The sequence below is a fragment of the Syngnathus typhle genome, linkage group LG4 (assembly GCF_033458585.1).
Source record: "Syngnathus typhle isolate RoL2023-S1 ecotype Sweden linkage group LG4, RoL_Styp_1.0, whole genome shotgun sequence".
Taxonomy (NCBI): domain Eukaryota; kingdom Metazoa; phylum Chordata; class Actinopteri; order Syngnathiformes; family Syngnathidae; genus Syngnathus; species Syngnathus typhle.
In genome coordinates, this window is record NC_083741.1 from 17,029,787 (window position 1) to 17,042,944 (window position 13,158).

At 42.4% G+C, this 13,158-nt stretch overlaps 1 protein-coding gene and 1 pseudogene across 4 annotated transcripts; both read left to right on the plus strand.

Moving 5' to 3' along the window:
* Positions 1 to 14: 14 nt before the first annotated feature.
* cnsta (consortin, connexin sorting protein a) lies at positions 15 to 9,395 on the plus strand. Of its 4 annotated transcripts, XM_061276184.1 has the most exons (14): positions 16 to 176; positions 1,778 to 1,887; positions 2,064 to 2,423; positions 2,550 to 2,669; positions 2,856 to 3,109; positions 4,020 to 4,050; positions 4,558 to 4,644; positions 4,834 to 4,915; positions 5,338 to 5,359; positions 5,450 to 5,507; positions 5,936 to 6,453; positions 6,702 to 6,884; positions 7,263 to 7,416; positions 7,548 to 9,395. In XM_061276184.1, exons 2-14 carry the CDS (start codon positions 1,875 to 1,877, stop codon positions 7,757 to 7,759), a joined length of 2,094 nt encoding a protein of 697 aa, XP_061132168.1. In that variant the 5' UTR covers positions 16 to 176; positions 1,778 to 1,874; the 3' UTR covers positions 7,760 to 9,395. The 4 variants fall into 4 exon arrangements, with proteins under 4 accessions (XP_061132167.1, XP_061132168.1, XP_061132165.1 ...); XM_061276183.1 differs by having other exon boundaries at positions 15 to 176; positions 2,550 to 3,109; positions 5,936 to 6,447; XM_061276181.1 differs by having other exon boundaries at positions 2,550 to 3,109.
* A 1,025-nt stretch (positions 9,396 to 10,420) lies between these two features.
* On the plus strand, positions 10,421 to 12,712 carry LOC133153236 (hypermethylated in cancer 2 protein-like; annotated as a pseudogene).
* Positions 12,713 to 13,158: the final 446 nt, after the last annotated feature.

The following is a 13,158-nucleotide window of genomic DNA, read 5'->3' on the forward strand; positions in this document are numbered from 1 at the left end:
ACATCGCCCCCGGTGGCCGATAGGCGCCACTGTGACAACATCATCGGCAAGGTGTCACTGACGTTCAGATCCAAGCTGTCACCTTTCATCAACCTTGTCAGTAAGAGGTGGCGTTCCAGTTGGATTACCTGGCGATCGATCATGCTAAACAAGTGTTCTTCAGAAGCTAACAAAAAGTAAGATCACGTTAAAGCAAACGAGCGTGCAGTGACATAATGACATGGTTATAATCTTGTGTGCTGTGCAGATGTGAAGGCGAGCTAACATTAGCCAACGCCGCTGTATTCTGTACGGTGACTCATTTGGTAGTCGTAGCCCAGAAAATCCCATGTAAACTCAATTTGAACGAGATCGTAGCATGCAGTTGGAATGTATGTATCGACCGACGCCTTCAGAATCTTTGCACATCGTAACCGTAGCCACCGTGCAAAAACGAACCCTAACAACATTCTCCAAAGAAGCACATTTAACTAGCTGACGCTTAACCAGAGTAAGCGCTTACCCTGTTAATAATCACGTGAACGTTTGATCAGCACGTCTCCTGTCGCCGAACCGAGCTTTGTGCTAGGTGGCACTGCATTAAGGCCCGTCGTGTTATACGGAAGGTGTACGACTGGACTACAAAGCTTGGTTAACTAAACGTAATACGTGTGTTATAAAGACAGAGAAGACGCAAACATATCCGAGGGACACTTCATTAGGTACACGACACACCAACACGGCCATTGATTCGATCCTGTTGGTGTACCTAATGATGTGTCCTTTGGTTTGAAGTGTAATCTGTCCATACGAGGTAAGTATTCCTCTTGTGGTGGCCTTGTTTTTCTTTCTTCCTGTTTGCTGATGCGCGCTTTCCATTCCTCATGTCCTTCATTATTTACTGTGGGGGGGAGATATTGTGGGTCCGATGTTGTCAATTAAGAAACAATGGCAATTATTGTAACAATGACATAAGACATGGTAGTTGTTATTGATTCAATCTTAATATAAGAATAACACGATCCTAATCTTTTGTTTCTATTCAGCACAGCATATAAAAATGTCTCTCCGTGTCTTCTGCAAATTTGCGATATACTGGTTGTGACTGTTTTATGTTTTGCATGTTAAAAAGTAGCTGTTGAGTAAATACTCCAATATCACTTTTATAGTGTACAGTGTGACGTTGGCAAACTGTCCTATCATGCAAAGTGCAATGCATGACGTTCACTGATATACAAGCTTCCCTTTTTTTTTTTCCCTCTTCATACTTTTGTCATACACTGCGTTTTTGTTTTATTTGGGGTGGGTTTATTACAGAGGGGTTGATGTATACCCAGGATTGTGTCACTTATCAATGTTAGTGTTACCACCAAGTTTGCAGTTTATTTTATTTCCATTATTACCGTTGTTAAAAACAGTAAGTTAGATTTTTGTGAATTCGTGATAACAAAGGTTCGTTGTTCCATGTGTTTATAAATGTGTTGCAAATGGTTGTTATTTGATTACTGCATTAGAGGGATCCAGAGATTTGTTGTCGAGCTTCCAGATAGTAATACAAATATGTGGTGCAAAGAGTAGTTTTCCAAATGTTGTTCTACAAGTTGTGACAGTTGTGTTTGCAATGCATTTTAAATGCTGGTAGGATTGTAATTAAGGGCCAGAACGATTTGTTTGGCACCTCAGGAATGACTTTGGACCTGTTTTGCGTCGTTTTGCCCCTTGCACACTCACTTCCACCAATGAATGAGTCAGCAGGCTGTTCATAACTTTTATAATGTGTTGTTTTTTTCTTTCACAGCAGCCATTTTTCTTTTCTCGTTCTCTTGTGGCTGGAAGGAGGACTTGCTTGATTGGTGACAGCACGCTTGAAAGTTTAAAGGTCAGGGTGGAGCCTGATGGATCATGTTGGTGAGTGTGAGAAAGAAATATGTCCTACTAGACTTCAGGGTGTCTTTTGACCAGGAGCCCCAAATATTTTCATAATTTCAGTGGCTAATTTTACACCGTATTGTGAAATCAGTGAGTGAATATCTCTTTCTATAGTTTGACCAAGTTACTTTTGTGTCTTTCCACGTTGTCTCCAGGCCAGTTGGACTATGAAGGCAGAATAATGGCACAAGTTATAGCGGGTGGGGTGGACCATTGTGACAACACACCCCACCCTGAACCTCACAACCTCAATGAGCTCAACCCGCTCACTCAGATGGAACATACGTCAGCTCTGAAAAATGATTCCAGAACTGGACTCCCCTCGAAAGCGTCTCTCAACAACAACGGGGAGAACAAGGAGGAGTTGGAGGGACACAAAAGCACAAGCAAAGAAGAAGAGGAGGACACTGATGAGTTGATGAAGGACGAAGAAGAGGAATCAGAGGCATCGAGTTGCCTAATGCACTGCCAGTCTCCAGATACTCCCATGACTGATTCCTCCAATTCAGAAACAGGTACAGAAAGCAAGTGACATTACACGGACCGAAAATAAAAACACTTGTGCACTGTGAGGCATAAAATGCAGCCCTGGAATTTGGACACAGTGGTGTCTTGAATAATTTTCTCCTCTCCCTCTTTAGGAAGCCTGCTCGAGAATCCTTTCAGTCCTGGGACGAGTCCAGAACCTACATCCCCTGTACTCCAAGAAACCTCATGTCCCACCAGTCCTTTGGAAGTGGGCCAGAGTGAAGTGGACTTGGGTGGGTTTGCTTCCAGCTCTTCAGGAGATACCCTCACCACGGGGCCGTTGCTTTCTCCTCATTTATCTTTCACCCCAGACACAAGTCAGAGTTGCACTGATGGACCTGAACATGTCTCATCAACTACTGCCAGAAATGCACAATCCACTTCAGCACCTCTTACCACTTCTTCTCCCCCCGTTGAAGGACTTGTTCATGACCTTCACTTGGAGACGACATCCAACATTAAGGCTTCCACCACATCTCATAGCCAAACAACAGAGCCCTTTGCCTTCTCCACAGGGCAGATACCGACTGGTGCACAATCCGTTTCTGAAACGACACTTAGACACTCAGATGAGTGCACTTCCACTTCAGTGCCCATCTCCGCTCTGATGGCATCCCTGGAACATTTGGCCCAGAGAGGAGGTGATGATTGCCTTCCACAAGACCTTCATTGGGTAACCTCTTTTTCTTTATTTCAACACCAAATGCCTGTAAAAAAAAAAAAAATCCTCACTATGCCATACCTCCGAGGTATGTTGTCATTCTGAAATATGCAGACAACACTGCAATCACAAGACATTCCTCTCAAATAGTTGAGCTTGCTACCTACCTGCTGGACAAGGTGTATGCGTTGAGATGTAAAGCATTTCTGTTGTTGTGTTTTCTGGATGCGTTTAGAATGTGAACAGCAAGAATGTGCTCATCTGTGCAAGACTAGTTCGTAATGAAGCGCGTGATTTTGTTTGAGCATCATTTTTAAACATGCATTTTGGGAATATGCAGTTTTTTCAAATCTGCTTTTATTTTGGAAAACAATGACCATCCAACTTCCTCGTGTGATATTGCTGAACTTGCTTAGTTCTTTTTTTTAATCGCTAAATAATACCAAAGAAGCAAAAATAGTTGGTTATGAAACAGTAACCGGGGAAAACAATATTTTTAAGACACTTTAATGTAAATAAAATTGTATCTGATTAATTGATTAGTCAATCAGTAGAATAATTGATTCTAAAAATATTCGATAGTGATATGTTCAACTTGCAGATTTGATCAACTATATTTGATCCCTCTAAATACATACTGGTCCTTTAAATGCAAATGTGAGAGCTTCTTGTGTCATCTGTGCTGCTCTCACTTGAGACACATACACACTTGTTCTGTGTTTAGCCGAGCAACATAAAAGCCACACTGACACGGGCCGAGGAGACGTAGAATTTCTGTTGTGGCATCGCCTTATTGTCCTCATGTTGTCTTCTTTTTTTTTTTTTTCATTTTGGTTGAATCTCAAGTCTAGTTTAATCCTCCAGAGTGATACCTTTCTTAGAAAATTGCCTGTCATCATTTAAAAATAATCTCTTCCTGCAGATTGCCGAGGCCTCTGTCTGTCATGAAGATTGTATCCTTATCAATGTATGCGTAAGTCTTTATGTATTTTTACACGCTTTTTATGGAGGGCAGATCTAATATGGAATTCCTCTAAGTTATTGTACGCAAAATTGATTGACATTAATTGAATATTTAATATGAACATCTGTTGCAATATAATTAGTCCAAGGAAGTGCCGCTTGAGCGGTGTCAGAGAATGTTATGAAGACAAAAAAGTATGTAAGAGCTATGCCCTGCTTCATGTATGGCATCTCTGTGCATGTATAAAGGAGAGGGCTTCTTTCTGAGAGAGGGCGTATTGAGGCCTGTCAAAGAAGGATTGTATTATGACTGCTTACATATATACATAAGCATGAGCACTCCTTTATCCTCTAGACTTTTCACTCTTCTTCTGTTTTGCCTTTCCACCCGAATCAAGTTATGACAATACAATAATCCTTCTTTACTTACACACAACAACTTTTGCCATAACAAAGCGCTTTGCAAAAATGTGTCTTCGTTAACTCGGGTTGTTCAGACCAGTTGGCTTTACAGTGCATTCAACTGGAGAGGCTTTATCACCAGAGAGTGTTGGACAACTTGAATGCTCTCCAGCAACAGTGGGGTAATTTACACACGTGTTCATATTCATGGTGCACTTCTTACTTCTGTCATGAACTCTGCTCATCTTTGCTTTTACATCCAAGTTCAGCGAGCTGACTTAAAGTCAAACAATGTAGATACTTGGCCGAGTTTGACGTCTCACCAATTTATCCATTGTAATAATATTTACCTCTTTGCTTGTTCTTCATAGAAAGTCGGTGTATAAGAAGCCAGCCCAGTTTAGAAGGCCGACATCTGGACACTCTCAGAAACATCTGCCAGACGCACACTCGGTCAGTATGTGTCTTTTTAGTTTAGGTCTGGCACGTTAATATATTGAACGCAACAGTTAACCAAGTTAAAATAAAATAACATGCCAAGAAACAGACAATACACAGGAATAAAATACACCCAAGGTGGCTAGAGTGTCATGTTTGTGTCGCCACCTTTGCAAGTTAGAGCGTGTGGCTGTGGCGGTGAGTACTGCAGTAATGGCTGAACTGCTACTTGGGCACTTTCAGATATTTGAGCTCTTGTGCTGATTAAATTTCACCTCACTTGACTCCCTCTCAGACACACACATTTTAATAGCCTGGGAAATATGCTACGGCTAATATTAGATTGGCAGTGTAATGAAGCGTCATCAAATCTTACACGTCTTAATTTACGAAACAAAGATTCCTCACCATCATGTCATTTTGTCTTCTCGTCGTAGACCAAACGCAGCAGATGCAGCGGTAAGATCATTATTTTGTCTGGTTAAATATAAATGAGGGATAATCTTGGGTTTTTTTCTTCATGAAGTGTTTTTGTATTTGTGTTTACAGTCGGGATCTCTGGGCGTAAGGCACCTGCTCGAACAAGGTGATGCATTACCTCCACAAGGTGAGCGAGAGAAAGTTGCTGTCTGCATGAGTACAAGTTTGCAGAGATTTGTTTCTGAAGCCGGGTGTTTACCCACAGGCGCAGCTGAAACGTGATTCGGTGGCTTTTATCAGGTCACAACAACTTGGGAAATATGTGATCTAATGTTTGTAGTCAGTCGTCACCAGATTTGAGTTTGTGGAATAGCTCTGATTGACTTTTTCGTCCCCATTTCTCTTATCTTCAAAATTGTTCACTTTTCTCCGAAAGACGGCTTATCTGGTGTTCGTTCATGTTTGCGAAACCCAAAGTCAAAAGCAAGAATTATCTACTGTTTAAGATATTAATTTAAAAATCTACCACTTCTTTGTTATGTCCTTGTCCTCTATACCAATGATTGTAAAACATGTCATTTCTTTTCTTCCCATTTTGTGCCTCCTTTCCTTCAGCCCGACACATTGAAGGTACAATGGAGAATAGAGCCCAAGACTCCTCGTGCCCACAGAGCAGCCATCCACCCTCCATTAAGCTGTCACCTCCACTCGATTCCCCGGACAGTCCCGAAAAGGACAGGGAAGCCCCCAAATGCAATTTAGAAGGGACGGCCGGTTTCCATGGGACCGAGCTGAGTGATGAGGTGGAGGGCAGTGACGGAGAACAAGGGGAGTGTCTGGAACGGACCACTTCAGGTCTGGGGGATGATTTGCACCCCTCTGAAGCTGGACAAATGGATCAGACCAAACCCGCAGAGCAGCAGGGTGGAGATTTAGTTTCAGCACAGGAAAAGGAGGTGGATAGGGAAGACGACCGGTGCAATGTAGAAGAGGCAGCGGAAGCGCCGATGATGGAAGATGAGGCTGAAGAAGAAGAAGGCGAGGAGAAGTGGAACGAGTTTGGTGTGGACGTGGAACATCTGCATCAGGAAACTCAAGTAGCAGAAGAAGAGGAGATTTGTCAAAAGGTCAAGGTACAAATTCTGTTTACTAAGTGTTTCTATTTTTCTCACACATTTGTAACTTGGCTACAAGTCAGTCTTCTACAGTAAACTTTTTCTTTTTGAAAATAAATTTGGTCTCAATTGTATAAAAATGAAGTTTTTCCCCTTCTTTTTAAAAATGTCCCAGATATCTATCTGTCAGGACGGAGCAACTGGGAGTGGAACATCTGTTGCTGTTTCCTGCGTACTCTAAGCACTGCATTTGTTTTTGATTGCAGGAGGGAAACGAAAGCAGCCTGCACCAGGATGATGATGGCCATCTTCCTCAAAAGGCTTTTCCGAAACACCCCAAGCTGGCCAGTGAGGAAGAGGAGCAGGAAGAATATGAGAATGAAAAGGCTGATATTTTTCCAGAAGCTGTCACACTGGACGACATGGCGAAACTCATCACAATAGAGGAGGTCTGTACCCCTTATGTAATAGTCCAGCCATGTACACTATCGATTTTGATGTACTCTCTGTAATTATATTGTCTTATCTTCATATTCTGATCTAAATAGGATTTTTCTTTTTGTCCGTCCCAGAGACGGGCCTTTTTTTTCGACTCGTTGATATTCTGCTAATGTGGTTTAACAAAGGCAACTAGAATAGGCGTCCATTAGTGCCGACTCGCCATTTATTGATTGCTTGGGACATGTACATAAGCACTGCCAACTGCAGGGTAATAAATGTTGGAGGGAGGATGGCTGATGTAGTTCACATTTCAGTGTTGCATATTCTGTGACGCACTGACACCTAGTGGCGAGACAAAAGCTTTTCATCCTGTTCTTCTGTGACAGATGTCTCCTGCCTATGGCCTCATCTCCATCTTGAAGAAGAAAAATGTTCCCTCCGACGAAGTTAGTTTGTGTTCTAGTCCGGAGTCCATATCCGATAAACCCACTGCCAAAAGACGAGTCCGCTTCAAAGTAGCAGATGATGGATTTGATAGTGGTAAGTTTCGGCTTTTGAAGCCTGATATTTGTTCACATTATACCAGTCAGATATTTCGCTGGAATAGACGCCAGCTACAGTACAGAAATTAGAAATCGAATTTAAGTGATTAATTTGAACTTGTTTTGCAGATGTTGGCGGCAGAGACTCGTGCTTGCTTCTCTTCCTGCTTTGTATGGTTACTGTGGTGATCAGCATGGGAGGCACCACCCTTTACTGTGCTCTGGGTGATGTGCACTCCTCTGTCTGCCAGGACTTCTCAAGAAATGTGGACTTTTACTTTGGACAAATGCAGCGGGCTATAGCTCAGATCCATCAGTGGTTAGGCCCGAGTCCATCATAGCAGCAAGGAATTGACAATTGTCAGCTTTGTACAGGTCAGTCTCATCCCATTTTATTGGGGAAAAAGTGAGAGGAGCGGCTATGCTTCAGGCCGCCAGACTGGATTCGTACTTCTCCATGGAGAAACCTCAAGAACACAGGAAGAACAGCTGACACTGCTGTCAAATGTTTTAAAAAAGTATTTGTCAACAGGAGGGCTGCAACCTGCTCTCTACACATGCTGCACAAATAATGGCCTGACAGGCATTTTGCAAAATTATTGCAACCTCTACAGTTGCTTTTATTGACTTTTGGGAGGGGTTTGTTGAATCACAAATGTAAAAAAACAATAATCATGCATTGCTAAGTCTTAATCATGTCTTAATACGCTGAATGAATCTTCTCAGTCATATGTAAGGCATTTACACTTTGTATTTTTCAAGTTTTCTTTGTAATAGAAATGGAGCTGTTGCTGGACCACAGAAAATTTCGCCGAGTAACAACGCTGTTTTTAATCTATGCATTGTTCCATCACTGAGCAGTGTTTTTCTACCTGTACATTTATAAAGCGATATAACCTACAGGAATGTTTAACAAGACTGGTACGATCCTTTTTATTGTCGTAATATTGCAATATTATCCTCACACCAGAGACCTCTTGCTAATAATTCTTCTGTGGGATGTCATGTAGCATCGTGTTTCTGCATCTCAGGATTTATGGATAGCATCCTCATCCACTGGGTTTTTTTTCTCCCTCAATTTTGAAAGGTTATTTACCCTTTGGTTGGAGAGCATCATTTTTTTCCCCCCATTATTAAAGCGTTTCTACATCCGGCATCAAAATATGTCGTGTTGCATATTGTCGGATGCCGTGTGAGAATCTCGAACAAATAAGGCAAAGGTACAGTTTTTGCACCAGAGGAGCTTCCATTCGGTGTCTTATATGCATTAGAAATCATCTTACAGTATTCATTCGTTCGTTCATTCGTTCATCCATTCATCACATGATGATGTCAAGCATTGTGGAGTCCCTCTTGTTTTTGTTTACACGAGTCGTCTGGCTGGCTCAGGTGACTCTGAAAATTGTCTTGAATAGTTTCTATTATTAATTTATGAGTCAGCGGATGCAAACATTTTAATTTTGTCACTCTTCTCACTTAATGATGTTGCACATTACAGAAGCGGGCCTCTTTGACTTGTAATCACTACAACATGTATAAAATGCTTGGATCACTTTTCTATCAGGCAGATTGGCTTGGCTGTCACATTAGCAGATCATGTTTTCCGACCATAAAATATTTCACAAAAAGAGCTTACAACAAAATGTGTATCATTAGGTTCTGTCTACCACTGATGAACTTTTAAATTTTGTGTTTGTCCCACATTAAAAAAGATAACGACTCAATATATTAAGGATTGGTGGTAGAACAAAATGCATTGGAAAATGTCATGTAAATGTCTTTCTTGCCTGCAGATTTTAATGTTTAAGTTGAACTGAACTTTTCTATTTTGTATTTTGTTTTAACGAAATCTTAACAAAGCATTGCTTCCAATCAGTTCACTGAGGTTTGAACTTGGGTAAAAAAAAAAAAAAGAAAGAAAATGTTTGATACTTGTTCATGTCTAACATGAAGTAAAATCTGGAGATGAAACATGGATTTACTTGTGTTTTTCCTTCTATTGTATTTGTTTAGGACCTGGCTCACAGTTGGAGTTTCTATAACTCACTAACACAGATCAATGTAATTATTGAAATTAAATCAACCAGTTAATCACTAGATGCATCCTACACCTAAATAGATCAAGGACCCCTTGAACCTCATTAAAACCTTTTAAAGATTTATGCGAGGAATCATGACTCACACTCAGTGTCCACCAGGTGTTTTTACACATGTTGGAATATTATTTAAAATATATATAAAAATCAATATTTGTATACAAATGACTCCCATGGCCATAGATATAAATCACATCCATTGGATGAGAACGAAACAAAAGTGCAACCTTTGTCCTACTCAGAGAATCTACGGCGGACGTGGCCGACAGTCGTCTGTAAATTCAGCGTATCTGATACCGCGTCACATTGTTTTCCAGTCACGTACGCTATCCTATCACCAATTACTTTTACACTAGGTATTAGTTTAGGCCGTCCTGATTCGTCAAGGCCTCTATTTTAAATGGCCCTCTTATGTGTGTCATCCAGTTGTATTTCCATTGGGCACATGCCAAGTAAGTGTGGCAGTAAAAGTAGCTGGGTATGAAGAGGGGTGACAAGCACGAGATTGGCTGGGGGGGGGGGGGGGGGAGGGGGGCTTGATATGGTCTTGTCAACACTGTGCCAGCTTGCTGGGTGGCGCACTTTCTTATATCGCCTACTTTCACATGTAGGCGATATGTCCAATTGTTGTGTGGCAATAGTGTGAGTTTCGTAGTACATCCCTCTGAGTTGAATTCTACAGAGAAAAACTTAAAACACACAAAATTGTCCCTAATACACTGAGCTCTATTCGCTACAACTCTGTGCTGCATGGTTGGTACCCAGTGGGCCAGGCTTAGCGTACCCTCCATTCGGGGCCATTGAAATGGTCACGTCAGAAGCCAGCTCTCCCTATAAGCACCTGTTCCTCTACGTCACACCAAGGTTCCAGACTGAAAAACTTGTGATCGTTTTCCAACGGGGAGCATGTGAGTAGACAGCACACACACTACTATATATCCTCCACCATGGCTTTTAGCTCCATTCAGCGGACTGTGCACACACAGGATACGCATCCCCTCTCTTCACCACAACATGGAGGTAGGAGAAAACTTCTTGAAGCAAATTTCACTTGCCTGTAGATAATTTATTTTGGAATGGAACAAAACAGCTGATGAGACAGAATTCGGTTCAGAGAAAGCAAAATAAATGAAATACCATTATTCCAAAAGTGTGCACACCCTTTTCTAACTGGCATGTGTTTAGAGTTAACCAATGGGTTAACAGGTGTCAGAACACACCTGCCAATGTTTAATATATAAGCTCCAATGGCTTTTATTTACACTGTTTTGTCTCCGGTTTACATGAAGGACGTGAGTCGCCATGCAGCTTTATTATTGGCAAGTCTGAACCACCAACGAGAACAAGCTAACTTGTGTGATTGCGTGCTCAGACAGAGACAGGACCCAGGTCATCTCTATCCAGCACACAAGTACGTAAATCCAAGATTATTGATATTCAGGCGTTTTCGCAATGAAAAGGCACTCTTGTTATTTTTGTTCACGTATTGTAGTTGTATGCAGGTGATACAATGGATATAAAAAGTCTACACACCCTTGCTCAAATGTAGAGTTTCTGTGATCTCTCGAAATGAGACAATTTCTGAACGTTTCCAACTATTAATATGACTTGTAACATATGCAAATCTTTTGAGGATAGAAAAAACCAGTACAACAAAATGTATATATAGATTTTTTAATGATCTACCACCTCTACTTTTGTCTCCATCAGGTGTATTCTGGCTGCCTCCAGTCCAGTTCTGGCCAATATCCTCTCCTCAACAGGTTCCCTGGTGGATCTGCAGGCTCCATGCCTGGCCCACTCTGTGCTGGAGCTTGTGTTGGACTTCATTTACACGGGAGTTCCGCCTACCACTCAGAGTTGGCAACAGTACCACAACCTACTTGCTGCTGCTCGCCTCTTGGAGATGGAGCAACTGCGGGAGGTTCTTATGAATGCGCCACCAATGGAAGTGAATGATGCGGACAGAGGCTCAAATGAGCCTTTTAGGACTCATAGAAGCCTTTTTCCTCAGGATTTGGATCACAGTGTTGAGTTGTCAAGTACAGAGAAGAGACTACCAGCCAGAGAAGGCCAAAAATATGTGCTCCAATTCACAGCCCATGTGGACCACAGTTCTTTATCTTCCACTTCCCCCTCTCGGTGCTGTGGGCCCGTACCGGTCATACGTCACAGCAGCAGAGACGCAATGTTGGATCTCCAAGTGGCTTCTTGGGAGGACACTCACCAGTACAGGAACAAGCATATTGATGACTCACACGAGATAGCTCTTGCGGAAGACTCCTATGCAGGAAGCCACTGTGAAGATCCAAGTATAAGAAACCATCTCTGCATGAATATCCTGGAAGACAACTATGAGACAAGAAAACAGCACCAGGAGGGTTCCAAGACGTCGGAATCCGAGCCACTCGTTAAAATTAAGAGCACTGAAGTGACACAGCAGCATGTGAGTGACTACATGCTTGATTCTGGGATGTCTTCTCAGACATGCCTTGATCTTCCGCCATCCAGTTCATCACAGCAGTCCAGTGATGAAGAGGCCGGAGTCTCCGATAGTTTGGAACCTGCAAACCAAACATTCAGTCATCTACGTCTGGACAAGACAACGGAATATGAAAAAGTGTCTGTTATCGGTCACAGTCACACAAACAAAGATAACACGGGGTCTTCATCAAATGACGCTAATAGACTTTTAGTGATGAGGGAACATATGGCGTGTAAAAAGGCCTACACCGCTCCCGCCATGTCTGATCACATTCAAGCGTCAACGTCCACGCCCGGCACGCTGCGGCCTGCTTGCCGCTCGTTCCAGTGCTCGTTATGCACGCGCTCCTTCAGCCAGCGCGGCACCTTGAACAGACACATGCGCACTCACCTGGGGGTGAGGCCCTTCTCTTGCCCCCGCTGCCCCATGACCTTTTCCCGCCAGTACCGTGTGACGGAGCACATGCGCGTACACCAGCGGGGCAATGGCCTCACGAGGGACTTTACCAAAGCTCCCACCTCTTCGATTTGATGACACTAGACGCTGTGTTGGTGTGTTTAATGCTAGTCGTGTTAAGGATCAGAATGGAGCAGGGCGACCAAATACAGCTTGGACCAGGGTTTATTGAAGGGACCTTTTCCCTTCAATAAACCCTGGTTGGAAGTGAGTACAAGGGGAACAAGCCAACAGAACCAGCAAACTAACAAAACTTAACAGCCTAACAAATATCAACAGAACTGAACAAAAAACGAACTAACAGAGAGGTTAGTGAGACAATAACAAACATGAGACAAGAAACCAGCCACAACAAATAACCCGAAAAGGGCGTGACACCCAGACAGGACTTATATACGCGACAGGTAACGAGAGGCAGGTGACTGTGATTAGTGCATAGATCGTGAGTAGACACAGGGAGGGAGGGGCGAGTACACAGACGCTGACAGAAACCATGACAACGTACACATAATAAAACAAACGTGGATGTGACGTGACAGGGGGCCCTCAAAGAGCTTCAGTCATCTGCTGATTATTTTAGTCAATACAAACATATTTGTCTGGGAGTTTGTTCTATTTTAGTCAGTATTAAAATTCAAGAAAATAAAAATCTTTTGATGCCGGTAAACTGTTTCAACTGCTGTCAATAGAAAACAGGTACACA

Bases quoted from the DNA above. Each gene is read 5' to 3' on its own strand.
- cnsta (XM_061276181.1), top strand. The intron at 4,916-5,337 runs GTCAGTATGTGT...TTCTCGTCGTAG, and splicing joins ATCTGCCAGACGCACACTCG to ACCAAACGCAGCAGATGCAG. The intron at 7,417-7,547 runs GTAAGTTTCGGC...CTTGTTTTGCAG, and splicing joins AGATGATGGATTTGATAGTG to ATGTTGGCGGCAGAGACTCG.